Raw genomic sequence first — 14,185 nt, 5'->3', positions numbered from 1 at the left:
TAAGCTTCAATGATTCATCATTATTTCCAGCCTTCCTTCTTTTCTAATTATGCATTTTAAGCCATAAATTTTGTTGCACCTTGTAAGTTTCAGACTTTTTTCTCTCTGAGTCCAGAGCGTGGAGGACTGACCATTATACTATCCTGCCACAATGAGGCATTATTTTCCCAGAAGAGCATGACCATCAAACCAATAGAATTTGTAAGCTTTGAGTGGGTGATTGCAAGTGTCTTAACAGGCAGAAGGTTTATTTATGTTTTGGGTGGCAGTGGGAGAGGGCTTACATGTAATATCAAATACCGTGATTTTTATTTCTTTCTCAAAAGTGATGATTTTGATATGACAGTAGTTTGATATGACAGCTTTTTATAAAGGTCATCTTCAGGAAAAGATTATTTAATTTTGCAAATCAAAGGGAAAAATAATATTTTAGATATTTAAATTTCATGCCCGGTCAAATGTTTGTCTTCTGGCTTGGGATTTATCAAATGCAAATGTTATAGGAAAACAGACAATTTGCTTGAAGTGTATGTGCAAATAATTTATGTTTTAGCCCATATAAAAATATCTCTATTTTTTTTCTTTTTTTGTAGAAAATTTTTACTACCGGTGATATCAACAAAGATGGGAAGCTGGATTTTGAAGAATTTATGAAGTACCTTAAAGACCATGAGAAAAAAATGAAATTGGCATTTAAGAGTTTGGACAAAAATAATGATGGTATGTCTTATTTTCTATTCATCACCAACTGTGAAGAAGCACTTCTCATATTTCCAAGTATCTAAAGCAATGTATATTTAGTCTCTCTTTTTTTAGATAATTATTACTACTGTTAGTAATTGCTTTTTTTAGTAATGTGATTTTTATATAGAATATTTTAATGAAGAAAACTTATAGACAGCTTTGCCCACTGAATTATAAACTGTGAATAGGGCTTTTTGTAAAATATTAGCTATGAGGAGCTGACCCCATGGCATAGTGGTTAATTTTGGCATGCTCTGCTTTGGTGGCCCAGGTTTGTGGGTTCAGATCCTAGACATGGACCAACACCACTTTTCAGCCATGCTGTGGTGGTAACCCACATATAAAGTGGAGAAAGATTGGCACAGATGTTAGCTCAGGGCTCATCTTCCTCAGCTGAAAAAGAAGGAAAAAAGAGGAAGATTGGCAACATATGTTAGCTCAGGGCTAATCTTTCTCAGCAACAAAAAAAGAATATTAACTATGGAACATTATGTTGGTTTGACTTAAAGCTATGGGTTAAAAATAATTATGTTTCCTTCCTTGGCAAGAGAGATTTATTTTTGTTCATGTGTAGGCATAAGAATTGTATATTCTAAAATTTAAAAAACTTTCAGATTCTCTTGCCTTTCATAGTCTTTTTGAAAGAAGTAATTTAGAGAAGATACTCTCTGATCCTGAAAATTAGGGGAAAAAAATAGCAGATAGACATTTAAATATATTCCTTCTGATCGGGATTATGGTTTCTCAATTTAGGTTAATGGCTTGGAGTGAGAGTCCAATTGTGTAGAGCAGAAAGCGACGGCCACAGAAGGAGAAGGGGGGCATTACAAAACCCTTATCAGCAGAGGCAACCTTTAATAGGAAGAGAGAATTTATTTTAAACAATTGTAATGCAGCCTCAAACCCCTCCCCACATATGAGTGGTCAAGGCCATTCCATTCACAGACTTGTTATTGGAGAAACAAGTAAATAGATTGAGAGAAAATATGACTTATACCACAGGTGGGCAAACTTTTTTTGTAAAAGGCCAGATAGTAAACATTTTAGCTTCGTGGGCCCACTGGTCTTAGTTTCAGCAGCTCGTCTCTGCTGTCATAGCACAAAAACTCAACCGCCGTAGCGCAAAAACCAGCTGTATGTAAATGAATGAGCATGGTTGTGTGCCAATAAAACTTTATTCACAAAAGCAGGCAACAGGCCTTATTTGGCCAGAGGGTTCTAGTTTGCTGGCCTCTGGTTTATACTGAACATTCACTTCAGTTAGATTCAAGGCAACTGAACTCTTTCTAGATTCAAACAAACAACTAAACTCTTTGAATGGATTTGATGATCTTTCAAGTCTGTGACTCTCAGCCAGGAAGAGCTGAGTTGGTAGCAGAAAGTAGTGCTAGTGGAATGTCGTTACCTCCCGTAAACCTCACTTTCTATGCCTCAAGTCTAGCTTTAGTCCAATCTTCTAGCAAAACTCAGTTCTTACAATCAACTTCCTCCCTGCAAACTTTTATCCCACCTGGAACCCTCTACAGTTTAGTTGCAGGACGGGGCTGTCTGTATAGTGTTGGGTCGGGCAGCAGCTGGGAGATGGCGCCACCTCAGGATCATCTGCCAGATAAGTAGAGGTCGTTCATCCCAGTACATAGGTTGTGCACACATCACTTGTCCATTTCAGAAAGTTCTAAATGAGCTGAGAAAATAATTAAAGATGAAATTTTAATGATACATTTGTAGTAAAGGCATAGTTTCCCCGTGATTTATCTTGTTTGTATATTTTAAAACAGTTTCTCATTATAGGTTCATATTTTTGTTTATCAGACTTCCTTAAAGAAAAGCAAAAAGTCACATCCTCATTATTTGTGGGTTCTGTATCTGAGAACTTGCCTTCTTGCTAAAATTTAACCCCAAAAGCAACCCCAAATCAATACTCGCGGCACTTTTGCAGTCATTCATGGACGTGTACAGAGCAGCAACAACTTTCATTTGCTTCACGCGCTCATTTCCAGCAGAGATAGAGCAAGGCTATGCTCTGTGCTGCTCTGTTTCTTGTGTGAGCTCTCCTACTGTTAACAAGTGTCCTTCTGCAGTATACTTAGTGCCATGTTTTTTGCATTTTTGTGCTTTTTTTGGGGTGATTTTGATGTTTAAAGTGGCTCCCAAGCATCGCGCGAAAGTGCTGTCTCTCATTCCTAAGTGCAGGAAGACTGTGATGTGCCTTCGGAAGAAAACACGTGTGTTAGATGAGCCTCATTCAGGCCTGCATTGTGCTGCTGTTGGCTGTCAGCTCACTGTTAATGAGTCAACAATATATATATTAAATAGGGTGTCCTTGAACAGCAGCACACCCGGAACGAGGTTTTGTGTTGATTGGTTAATGAAAATGTTCTAACCAGAGACTCACAGGAACATAACCCTGTATTTCCCGTAGGAACAATGGTTCAGTATTTGGTAATTCAGGGTTAACAGTGACCTTCAAGAATGTAACTACCATGAATAATGAGAACTGACTGTATTTCCTTAAGGTGCAATTATAAAGGAGAGTTTTCAGAGTGGTAGTTAAGGAATTTCATTGCTGACAGAGAGATGCCTCTAACTGTCCTTACGTTGTCCAGAATCTCATGCTGCTCCTTTCCTCTCCCCAGGAGAATTCTCTCCAAGTCCTGTAATTTCTTCAAAGTCCTTCTCTTAAATGAAGTCTTTCCTCAGCCAGCCCTGATGACCTAGTGGTTAAAGTTCAGCACACTCCGCTTCGGCAGCCCAGGCGCAGGCGTGGAACCACACCACTTGTTTGTCAGTAGCCATGTCGTAGTGGCAGCTCACATAGAAGGACTAGAACAGGTTACAACTAGGATATACAACTATGCACTGGGGCTGTGGGGAGAAAAAAAAAGAAAAAGAGGAAGATTGGCAACAGATGTTAGCTCAGGGCAAATCTTTCCCAGCAAAAGAAAAAAAAAAAAATGAAGTTTTTCCTTTCACCACTAACAGTAGTTTTTATCTTCTTCTTTTCCTGGAGAACTTTGCTGTTAATACTGGTTTGCCATCAGACCCTCTCTTATTTTGTTTTATTTCATCCTATTCCATGAATGTTAGTCTTAGGATCCTCATGAGTCTGTGAGCTTCTTGAGAGAAATACAGCATGGCTGACAGTCATTGCTTATATTTTCTCTTTCTTCCTCTCTTCGGATTCTTCTGTCTACAAACATGCTCTAATTTCTTTCATAATAATTTTCCCTCTTCTATCAGCCTACTATCCCTGCTGTCTTTATTTTTATTGCCAGTTTCCTCAAGAGAACAGTCCACACCCTTTGGCTCCATTTAGTCATTTTCCACTTCCTTTTAACACAGTGCACAGCATCGTTATGCATAATAAATGCCTAGTCCTTTACTTAAATGTAGAAATGCATGCTTTAAAAATTAATAGCTCCTAGTGTAATTGAATTCACCTCAAAGTCAGGGTATCTTGCTTTGACTCTCAGTTCTGCTGCTTCTTAATGTCATTACTTGGTAAGGCCACGTAAGCTCTCAGTCTCTTCTTTAGATGCAATATCATCATTTACCTACACGACTGTTAGGATTTCTGAATGACATAGTGTGTACATACTTGTTTAATGTATTTGCTAAATTTTGACTTGGTGTTGCAACATGTATTTAAGCAAATCTAGAACACCTAAGTTCAGAATTTTGCCTAATTAGTTCAAGAGTTTCGCTTCTAAAATGAGGGATTTGAAAAATTCATGAATTCTAAGGTCCTTATCAGTTCTGAGTCTGAGTTTATGCTCTTTTTATTTTTTTGAAGGAAAAATTGAGGCTTCCGAAATTGTCCAGTCTCTCCAGATACTAGGTCTGACTATTTCTGAGCAACAAGCAGAGTTGATTCTTCAAAGGTAAGCTCTTCATCTTATTGACTTTCATTTTAATATCCTGCATTAGAGGTCTACGTTCGTAAGTGTGGCTTAGAATAGCTCTCTGTGCCTCGCCTTTCCTCAGTACGTACATTCAATGTCTTTCTTCTCTTTTTCTTCCTTTTCATTTTGTATGTACACATATGTCTGAAGTGTAAGAATGGGAAATGTAAGCTCAGATTGGACTCTCTTGCGAGGCCTCAAGGGGCCATGGAATGGCAGGAAGGTTTTAAATCTAGAGAAAAAAAGACTAAGAGTTTTAGTGCTGCTGTTTTTCCCATTTGGTTCTTAATATGATAGTGGAACTCATTGTTTCAAAATAAGGAGTCTAGCAGGTTCATCACAGTACTTAACCCATATGTGACTAGGTAAGAGGGAAATTCCAGAGCTCTCCTAGCTAACTGACAAAGAAACACTGATGCAGACTTTCAGAAAACAGAGACGCCAATTCGAACATTATTGCCAGGGTCATTAGTTCAACTATTTAATAAGTCAGACCTCTGCAGACTTAATGTTTTGTTTCACTGAATAGAGCAATAATCTCTGAAAGACTCTTTTCTTATAAACACACCATAGGAACTAATTTTTTTTTATGATAGAAAACAGAAAAGGGCTGTTATATTATATTAATATTCTTTTTTTTTTTAAAGATTGGCACCTGAGCTAACAACTGTTGCCAATCTTCCTTTTTTTTTCCTCTGCTTTTTCTCCCCAAATCCCCCCAGTACATAGTTGTATATTTTTAGTTGTGGGTCCTTCTAGTTGTGGCATGTGGGATGCCCCCTCAGTGTGGCCTGACGAGCAGTGCCATGTCTGCGCCCAGGATCCGAACCAGTGAATCCCTGGGCCACCGAAGCGGAGCACGTGAACTTAACCACTCGGCCACGGAGCCAGCCCCTATATTAATATTCCTGTGAGTGTTTTCAGTCTTCATTGTCTAAAGAGTTTCTTCTTAATGGCTTTATTATTGAACTTATCTTCTTTTGTATTTGTGCCAGTAGCATTTTCTTCCTTTCTAGCGGTTTAGAATTTCTTCTATAAGCAGCTGCTCAGTAGGAAGGCCCCAGGTCTCAGAGCTGAGCATGATGTTACTTTTGTTAACGGTGAGTAAGAAAGGCTTTCCTGAGGAAATGAAAAGCTGAAAAATGAAAAGGAGATAAACAGCATTTTGACGGTGAGATATGAGGCATGTAATATTCTGCTTCTAAAGTCGCAGTCTTCCAGGAAAATGAGGGTTTTTCTCTGGTCCTTCCCGGGCAGAAATCATATTCCTGTATTCATTTTGATAGATTTAGGAATAATGCAAATTCCAAGCCCAAGCTCCAGAATGGACCATAGGTAATGCAGAGAGATGGATATTTAAAAGTAGCTATATAATTGTATATATAAATATTTTATGACAGCTTTATTGACATATCATTCACATACCATAAAATTCACTCTTTTGAAGTACAATTCAGTGGGTTTTAGTATATTCACAGAGTTGTCAACCACCACCATTATATAATTTTGGAACATTTTTATCACCTCAGAAAGTAACCCTGTACCCATTAGCAGTCATTCCTTACTCCTCCCTTGCAAGCCCCCAGCAACTGCTGATCTATTTTCTTTCTCTATGGATTTATCTGTTCTGGACATTTCATAAAAATAGAACCATCCAATATGTGGCCTTTTGTGCCTGGCCAAAAGTTTTCACTTAGCACGATGTTTTCAGGGTCATCCATGTTGTAGCCTGTGTCAGTACTTCACTCCTTTTTTGGGCCAAGTCACACTCCATTGTAAGTGTGTACCACATTTTGTTTGTCCATTCATCAATAGATGGGCATTTGGGTTGTCTCTACTTTTTGGCAATTATGAATAATACTGCTATGAACATTTTTGTCCAAGTTTCTGTGTGACATATGTTTTCAATTCTCTTGGGTGTACACCTAGAGATGGAATAGCTGGATTATGTGATAACTCTATGTTTAATATTTTGAGGAACTGCCAGACAGTTTTCCAAAGTGGCTGCACCATTTTACAATCTTAGCAGCACTGTATGAGACATCCTCCCCAACATCTGTTACTTTCTATCTTTTGATTTTAACTATCTTTGTGAGTATTCACTGGTGTCCCATCATGGTTTTAATTTGTATTTCCTGATGGCCAATGAGTTGTGTATCCTTTTGCACTGTTGGGCTATTATTATTATTACCAGCATTTATATTTCTTCAGTAAAAATACCAGAATAGGTTTGTATTAGAAAAACCTCAGTTTCCCCTCCTTTGTGTCTCCTGTTACTCACAGGGAACACTTCACTTCTGGTACTTCTGGTCACCAAATGTGTGGGATTTTTTCCTCACAACAAGCAATTCTCTTCGACACCAGCTGGGTGTCCTACAGTTTAACTCAATTCTAACACTGTCTGCCTGGAGATAGTGTCAGATCCCACAGGTTAAAGGCTCAGTCCCACAAGACTGCCCCCCACCCCACTTCAGATGCCAATCGTAAGTAATAGGTCCCCAGGTCACCTACAACTTCTGTCTGATTTGGCTGCAAATTGGAGGTTCCCACGTTCCCCTCCCCCTTTGAACTGGATTAATTTGCTAGAGCTGCTCACGGAACTCAGGGAAACATTTACTTACATTTACCAGTTTATTAAGGGATCCGATAAAAGATACAGATAAATACCCAGATGATAAGATACATAGGGCGACGTCTGGGAGGGTCCTGAGTATAGAAGCTTCTGTCTTTGTGGAGTTAGAATGTGTTACCCTCCTGGTGTGAATGTATTCGCCAAACTGGAAGCTCCCCAAAACCTATGCTATTGGGATTTTTATGGAGGCTTCCTTACATAGGCGTGATCAATCATTATCTCCATTTCCAGCCCTTCTCCCCTCTCTGGAGAAGTGGAGGGGCGGGGCTGAAAATTCCAAGCTTCTAATCATGGCCTGATCTTTCTAGTAACCAACCCCCATCCAGGAGCCATCCAGGAGCCCACCCAGGGTTGACTCATTGAATAAAGGATGCTCCTTGTGCTCTTATCACTAAGGAAGTTACAAGGGTTTTAGGAGCCCTGTGTCAGGGAGGAGGTCAAAAACAAACATTAGAACAAGATATCACCAGGAAATTTCAAGGGCTTTAAGGGCTCTGTGCCAGGAACAGGGGACAGAGACCAATTTATATATTTTCTATTGTCTCACCCTGTTGTAAAAGCAGAATGTGACTCGGGTGTTCAGTAGTGGACATCGTGGCTCTTCCCCTGAGTGCTCAGCCTCAGTGTGACTCATATACTCCAAGTGTCGGCTTGTTTGCTGCCATTTCACTGCCTCGTGGTGTCCCAAACCTGACTTCCTGGGAGAGTGAGCTGAAAGGTGCTGACTGAAGCAGCTGTGGCTAGCTCATCAGGGCATGAGGTGGGAGTCCCTTGGTTGAAATATAGTCCTCTAGTTTGACTTTTTCAGTCAAAGATATGGGTGGGGCATAGCTGAAATAGACAGTCTCTCCCAAATATGTGTGCTGCATCTATCTTTATCTTTTGCTCTCAAGTAAAAATCCATTTTCCTTTTAGGCTTTCATCTCCATCCCTCTTTCCTGTCATTTTCTTATCTCTAGTGCTTTCTCCACGTTTATTGAGGACCTTGGCACCTGTCACACAGTCATTTTCTCTTTATCCTAAGTCCTAGGAAACTTGAGTGTTTGAGCTGGTGACTCATCTTTTGCCTTAGCTTTAGTGTTCCTCAGCTTCCACAACACCTGAGACTTTCATCTCCATTTGGCTTTGCAGCCCACTCCCTTTCAGGATTGTATCATACCTGGAAGCTGCTCCTCCTCGGAAGTGTTAAACAGCTGTATCTTACCTTCTGACCCTTCTTCTTCCAGATTTTACACTGCCTTGCTCCCACTGTACTTGCTTTTTGACTTACAGATCTCTGGCCACTTCGTTTCCACCAGTCCATCCATCTCTTCTTGATCGGATTCCTTCTTGCTTTCCCCCAATCCTGAAGCATCCTACCAGTTGCTTTCTTTGCCCCAACATTTGGGCTATTAAATATTTCTAGAGAAAAAGAAAAATGTACAGATTAGTACCCCTGAAATGTACAGCCTTTATTCTCAACTGGACCTTTGGGTTGAAGCTTTGTGTATTTCTGTTCCTGGTCACCTGTGTCTTCCGTTCCCACAGTGACTATTCCAAATGTTTCCCCTTGTTATTCCAACCTCCTGCTCTCTTAGTGACTGGCCATTCTCTATAGCTTCAAAGAAGGTAAGATAGGTGTTGTTGAAATTTATTGACTATACTCTAGCCATGTTTCTTTCAATTCTTTGAATTCACCAAAGTCTTTTCCAACTTGGATGCTTGTACTTGAATACTTAAAGGACTGAAGCCCTCCTCCATCCTTTATTAGCCTTTAGTTCTCATCTCAAGGAGATCTAGCACCCAATCTAAATTAGCCCTCTCCCATCCTTTACAGCAGTTATTCTTTATTTATACAATTTGTTTCTCTGTTTCATGGCTCTTATGGATTGTAACCATGGGCTTATTTCTATAGCTTAGTGGTTAGAAGTATAGTTTCTGAAGTTAGATGCCTGGGTTGGAATACTTAACTCTGCTTAGTGGCCCTGTGACCCAGGACAAAATACTTAGCCTCTTTCTGTGAATAAAATGGAGACGATATGAAGAACATAGGCTTGTTTTAAGGATTAAATGAGTTTACAGGTGAAGTGCTTAGAATGATGCCTGGCAAATGCTCAATGAATGTATTACTTGCTATATTTAATGCTGTTTTTCCCACCAAGCTGTAAGCTTTGAGGGCACAGACCATGTTTATCTTATTTTATGCCCAGCACTTTGCAATAGCGTGCCCTCAGAAAATCTTGAAGAGTGTGTTGAAGAATGAGTAGAAGTTATGCTAGTGTAAAAGGGCGGGAGGAAGGACATTGTAGGTAGAGGAAAGGACATGTGCAGACCGGAAGCATATCGACAGCATATTCGGGGAAGGAGTCAAGCGGTGTTTCTCAGGATGCCCTCTAACCACTGGTCGTCTGTCTCTTAGCTAGTGGTCTGTGGGCTCTTTTAGTGGTCCATTGGAAACAGCCATGAATATGACACTAATGACCAATTTGTGGGATTGAAGAAAAAGGACAACAGAAATACTAGATAATAATAGTATGTAAGTCTAAATAGGATAATTTGTTTTAAACAGTTCTAAGATTCTTATCTTATTTGGAGAGTGGGGTCAAATAATAATTTTAGATTTTGTTATATGTACGTGACCAAATTTCAAGGTAAACCACTAAAAGTACAGGAATTGAGTATATAACCAGGGAGGGAAGAAATAGAATAAGAAAATAAATAAACAAGCACAAAATTCAGACCATCCAACAAAGAGAAGATAGGAAAAAAATTCAAAGAAAGAATGCAATAAACAGAAAGCGAAAGGTAAGATGGGAGAAATAAGGTCAAGTACAATAAAACCTCACCAAAATGTGCCCTGCAGTAATTAGGTCCTATTTTCCCTTCCCCTCTGTTCTCAAGTGGGGTGGGTTAAATAAAGTTAGTATCTTTCCTCAGGGGTGTGAGGTGGGAAAAGAGTAAGTTAGAAGGTAATTGCCTTCTGATCAGACAGGACTTTCTCAGTTGGGTGTACAATCTGATGGGTACATATAAATATCAGTATTTTCATACTAATATTTTTGGGACCGAATATACTGATTGAAAAATGTTATTAACCTCACAGTGACATGAAACTATATTAAATTTTTTATGATCCCTACTATGGTGAACTTTTAATGTATGTTAAAATAAAAATTAACATAAATTTTGTCAGAACCCAGATTATCAGATGAAAGAAAAACAAAAATCCTGCTAACTAAAAGACAGCTGAGATAGCTAAATTAATATCAGATATGATAATAAGGTAAAACACATTAATGAAAATAGTGTCATCACATTTTCAAATTCACCACAAAGACATAAAAAAGTTTTAAGCTGATTGATAGAATTCCAGGGATAAGTTGACAAATCCATCGTGGCAGTGAGAGATTTTAACATACATCTTCCTGTATTTGATGGACAAGCAGGGAAAAAATATAGTCAAGACAGAGATTTAAATAAATATGAAGCCTGATGTAATGGTCATACAACAGAAGCTTGCACCAAAAAATTAGAAAAAAATTTTTTCTCAAGTTCTTATGGAAAATTTATAAAAATTGATTTCACAGTAGGCCATAAAGCCAGGCTCAACACATTTCAAAGAATTGGCATCACAAAGACTACCTTCTTTGTCCACTGTGTGTTAACTGAGAAGTCAGTAACAGGAATAATTTCTAAAAATTCCAATGGTTTTTGAAAATAGTATGCACTTCTTAATATCTCATGAGTCAAGATGAAATCATACATGGACATTCAAAGATACTTTGACTTGAAAAAAATGAAAATATCACATATTAAAATTGGATATATCTAAGGTGGTACTTCAGGGGAATATTATAGCCTTAGGGCTGTAGCCGCCCCTGACACAGGAAGGGTTAATAGTCACTGGAAAAAGCTTGCCAACAAACTGTGACCCAGAGGTGAGAAGACCCATTAGCCAATGACGGGTAAGACCTCTGGGGGTGGGGGGGGGGGGGGGGGGGGGGGGGGTGGGTGGCAACCTAAGACAGGCGGCGGCTGCCTGGGGGCACAGATGGAGAAACGATATCGATATCGGGAGCAGGCGGGACTGTTGCCTAAGAGACCTTGCCTGCTCCGAGATAAAAATATATGAGCACAGCAATAACATGATAATATCAAAACAGAGGCCAAGGGAGGGCTCCTTGAGAAATCACTAAGAATTCTTGGCATTCGCTAATTACTTCATCCAGAACACCTGTGTATGTTTAACAGCTGTAAGCTATGTATATATTGAAACGCTGGTTATAATAAACTCAGAGTGGCCATCAGCCCTCTCCGCATCTATCCTGTTGTGTACATTGGGTTGCAACACTGACAAGGGCTTGTATTAGAAAAGGATTAAGGCTGAAAATTAAAGTGCTAATTTAAGGGGAGAAACCAGAATAACCTCAAAGAAGATGGAAGGGAGATAATTAGGACATTGGTGGAAATAGAAAGCAGAGATACAGTAATAGGATCAACAAAGCCAAGCATTGGTTGCTGGAAAAGACAAACTTCTGGAGAGATTGATGAAGAAAAAAGAGAAATGAGATGTAAATCAATGATGTTCAACTGCAGATACACACATCAGAAAAGTTTAAAAGATATGAAATATTTTGTATAACTTTATGCCAATAAATTTGAAAACATAGAAATAGAAGATTTTATAAAAATATAATTTATGAAAACTAAATCAAGAAGAAATAGCCAGTAGTACTCAAGCAAAGATATTGCATCAGTAATTAACAATTTTCCATAAAGAAAACTTTAGCACCAGGTGGTTCTTACAAACTGTCAAAGAACAGACTTACAAATATTTGTAGAGTGCAGAAGTACACTATCCAATCCATTCTGTGAGGTTATTATAATCATAACACCAAAGGCAAATAATGAAAGAGGAAAATTACAAGCCAATACCATTTGTGACATAAATGTAAATGTATATATTTTTTTGGTGAGGAAGATTGGCCCTGAGCTAATGTCTGTACCAATCTTCCTCTATTTTATATGTGGGATGCCACCACAGCATGGCTTGATGAGTGGTGTGCAGGTCCCCACCCGGGATCCGAACCTGTGAACCCTGAGCCACTGAAGTGGAGCGCGTGAACTTAACCACTACACCACCATGCCAGCCCCCAAATATTTTAAAGAAAATATTGGCAAACTGAATTATCTGTATAAAAAGCATAATACACCACAATCAATACTTTTAAAAGAGCAACTTAAAAAATTTCATTAGAAGACTCAGTACAGAAAAGATGTACCTTCTCTCCAAATTGAAGATAATGATTCAGTGCCATTGAATAAAAAAAACCTACAGTTTTTTTGGAGGAAGATGTCAAGCTGAGCTTCAAATTTTTATCAAAGAGCAAAGGCCCAAGAATAATCAAGACATTCTTGAAGAGCTGTACAAAGTTGGCGACCTGCCCTATCAGATATCGAGTTGTTATTAAGCTGTAATTAAGACAGTGGTATTGCTACACAAAGAGACGAGTTGAAACTTAGAACATGATATCCCAGAAACAGACACACAAGAGAAATGGCTTTGCAAATCACTGGGTGAAGGAGAGACTAGGTAATAAATAGGGCTGGTGCACCTGGTTATTAATGCAGACAAAAGTGAAGTTGGATACCTGCCTCACACCATACACAAAGATTGACCTAAATGTGAAAGTTAAATTATAATACTTTTAGGGTAAAAAAAGGAAATGTCTTTATCTCAGTGTAGGGAAGAATTAAAAAAAACACACACAAAAGGCAGTAGCCATAAATGAAATGGTTGATAAATTCAGCTATATTAAAATCAAGAACATCTGTTATTCATGGACACCATAAACAAAGTGAAAAGACAAAGACAAAGTATTTGCTAATTTATAACTTTAAGGATTAAAATTAACTATATAAAGAACTATACTTATATAAGCAAAAGACACACAACCCATTAGAATAAGGGGGGAAAGACACCAACAGGCACACACCTTCACACAGGAGGAAGCATGAATAGCAAATGAATATGGTAAGAGAAGTTTAACTTCAGAAGAGGAATGCAATTTAAACCCATAGTGAGACTATCTTACTTAAGAAGTTTGTCAATACTAAGTGTTTTGTGGTTTTAAGCTACAGAATTTGCAATTCATTTATTCATTAAATAAATATTTAATCTGTGCCAGGCATTATTCTAGACCCTTTGGTCATATTAGTGAAGAAAATCAACAAAATCCTTGCCTTGTGGAGGATGCTTATGCATGTGTGTGTGGGAGGTTGGGCGGTGGGGTCAGACAATAAATAATTGCATTATAATAGAAAATATTGGTAAAAATAGAGTGATAGTTATTGCAACCCAGAATAATATTATAAACATAAGTAGTAAACAGGACTTGCATGCAAATATGGAATGTTAATACCTGTGTGCTGGGACAAAAGAAAGTTTAAGTGTGATTTCACGTATGCAGATCAAAATTAAAAGTGGCACTAGAAAACACGATAATATCTAAAAATTGCATTTGATTTGACTGCCATCTTTATGCATTATTTTCACACAAATCATAGAATTAATATAAAATTTGGTGGAGACACTGAAGTGTTTTTTCAGAGACATTCGTTAATTCAACAAATAAATGAGCACTTTGCTTGTGCCAGCCACTGCAGGTGCTGGGTATACAGACAGGAACAAAACAGTCAGAATCCTGGCATGGTTCAGAGTTGATCTTAGGAAAAAACAGATACAAATGGCCCTACTGCCAAGTAACTTGTAAAACAAGCAAAAAGTTAATGAAAAATATTCAAGTCTACAGTATATTAATTTTAAATGTTAAAGATGAGGTACTAGGATTTCTTAAGACTCAAAAAAGGCCCAATCGCCAAATTTGGTTTTTTTATAATCACTGCTGATTTTCTTAGCTTGCAGGAA

At 38.3% G+C, this 14,185-nt stretch overlaps 1 protein-coding gene across 1 annotated transcript in view; it reads left to right on the top strand.

Annotated features, from left to right (window-relative positions):
• Window positions 1-14,185, top strand: part of SLC25A24 (solute carrier family 25 member 24) — a 47,116-nt gene that overhangs the window by 11,688 nt on the left and 21,243 nt on the right. Inside the window, exons 2-3 of the mRNA XM_046645739.1 lie at window positions 594-720; window positions 4,538-4,625. Of these exons, the coding sequence (XP_046501695.1) occupies window positions 594-720; window positions 4,538-4,625 (215 nt within the window). The remainder of the gene's footprint in view (window positions 1-593; window positions 721-4,537; window positions 4,626-14,185) is intronic.

Source organism: Equus quagga, chromosome 18, assembly GCF_021613505.1.
Source record: "Equus quagga isolate Etosha38 chromosome 18, UCLA_HA_Equagga_1.0, whole genome shotgun sequence".
Taxonomy (NCBI): domain Eukaryota; kingdom Metazoa; phylum Chordata; class Mammalia; order Perissodactyla; family Equidae; genus Equus; species Equus quagga.
This window is presented reverse-complemented; position numbering and strand designations above follow the sequence as displayed.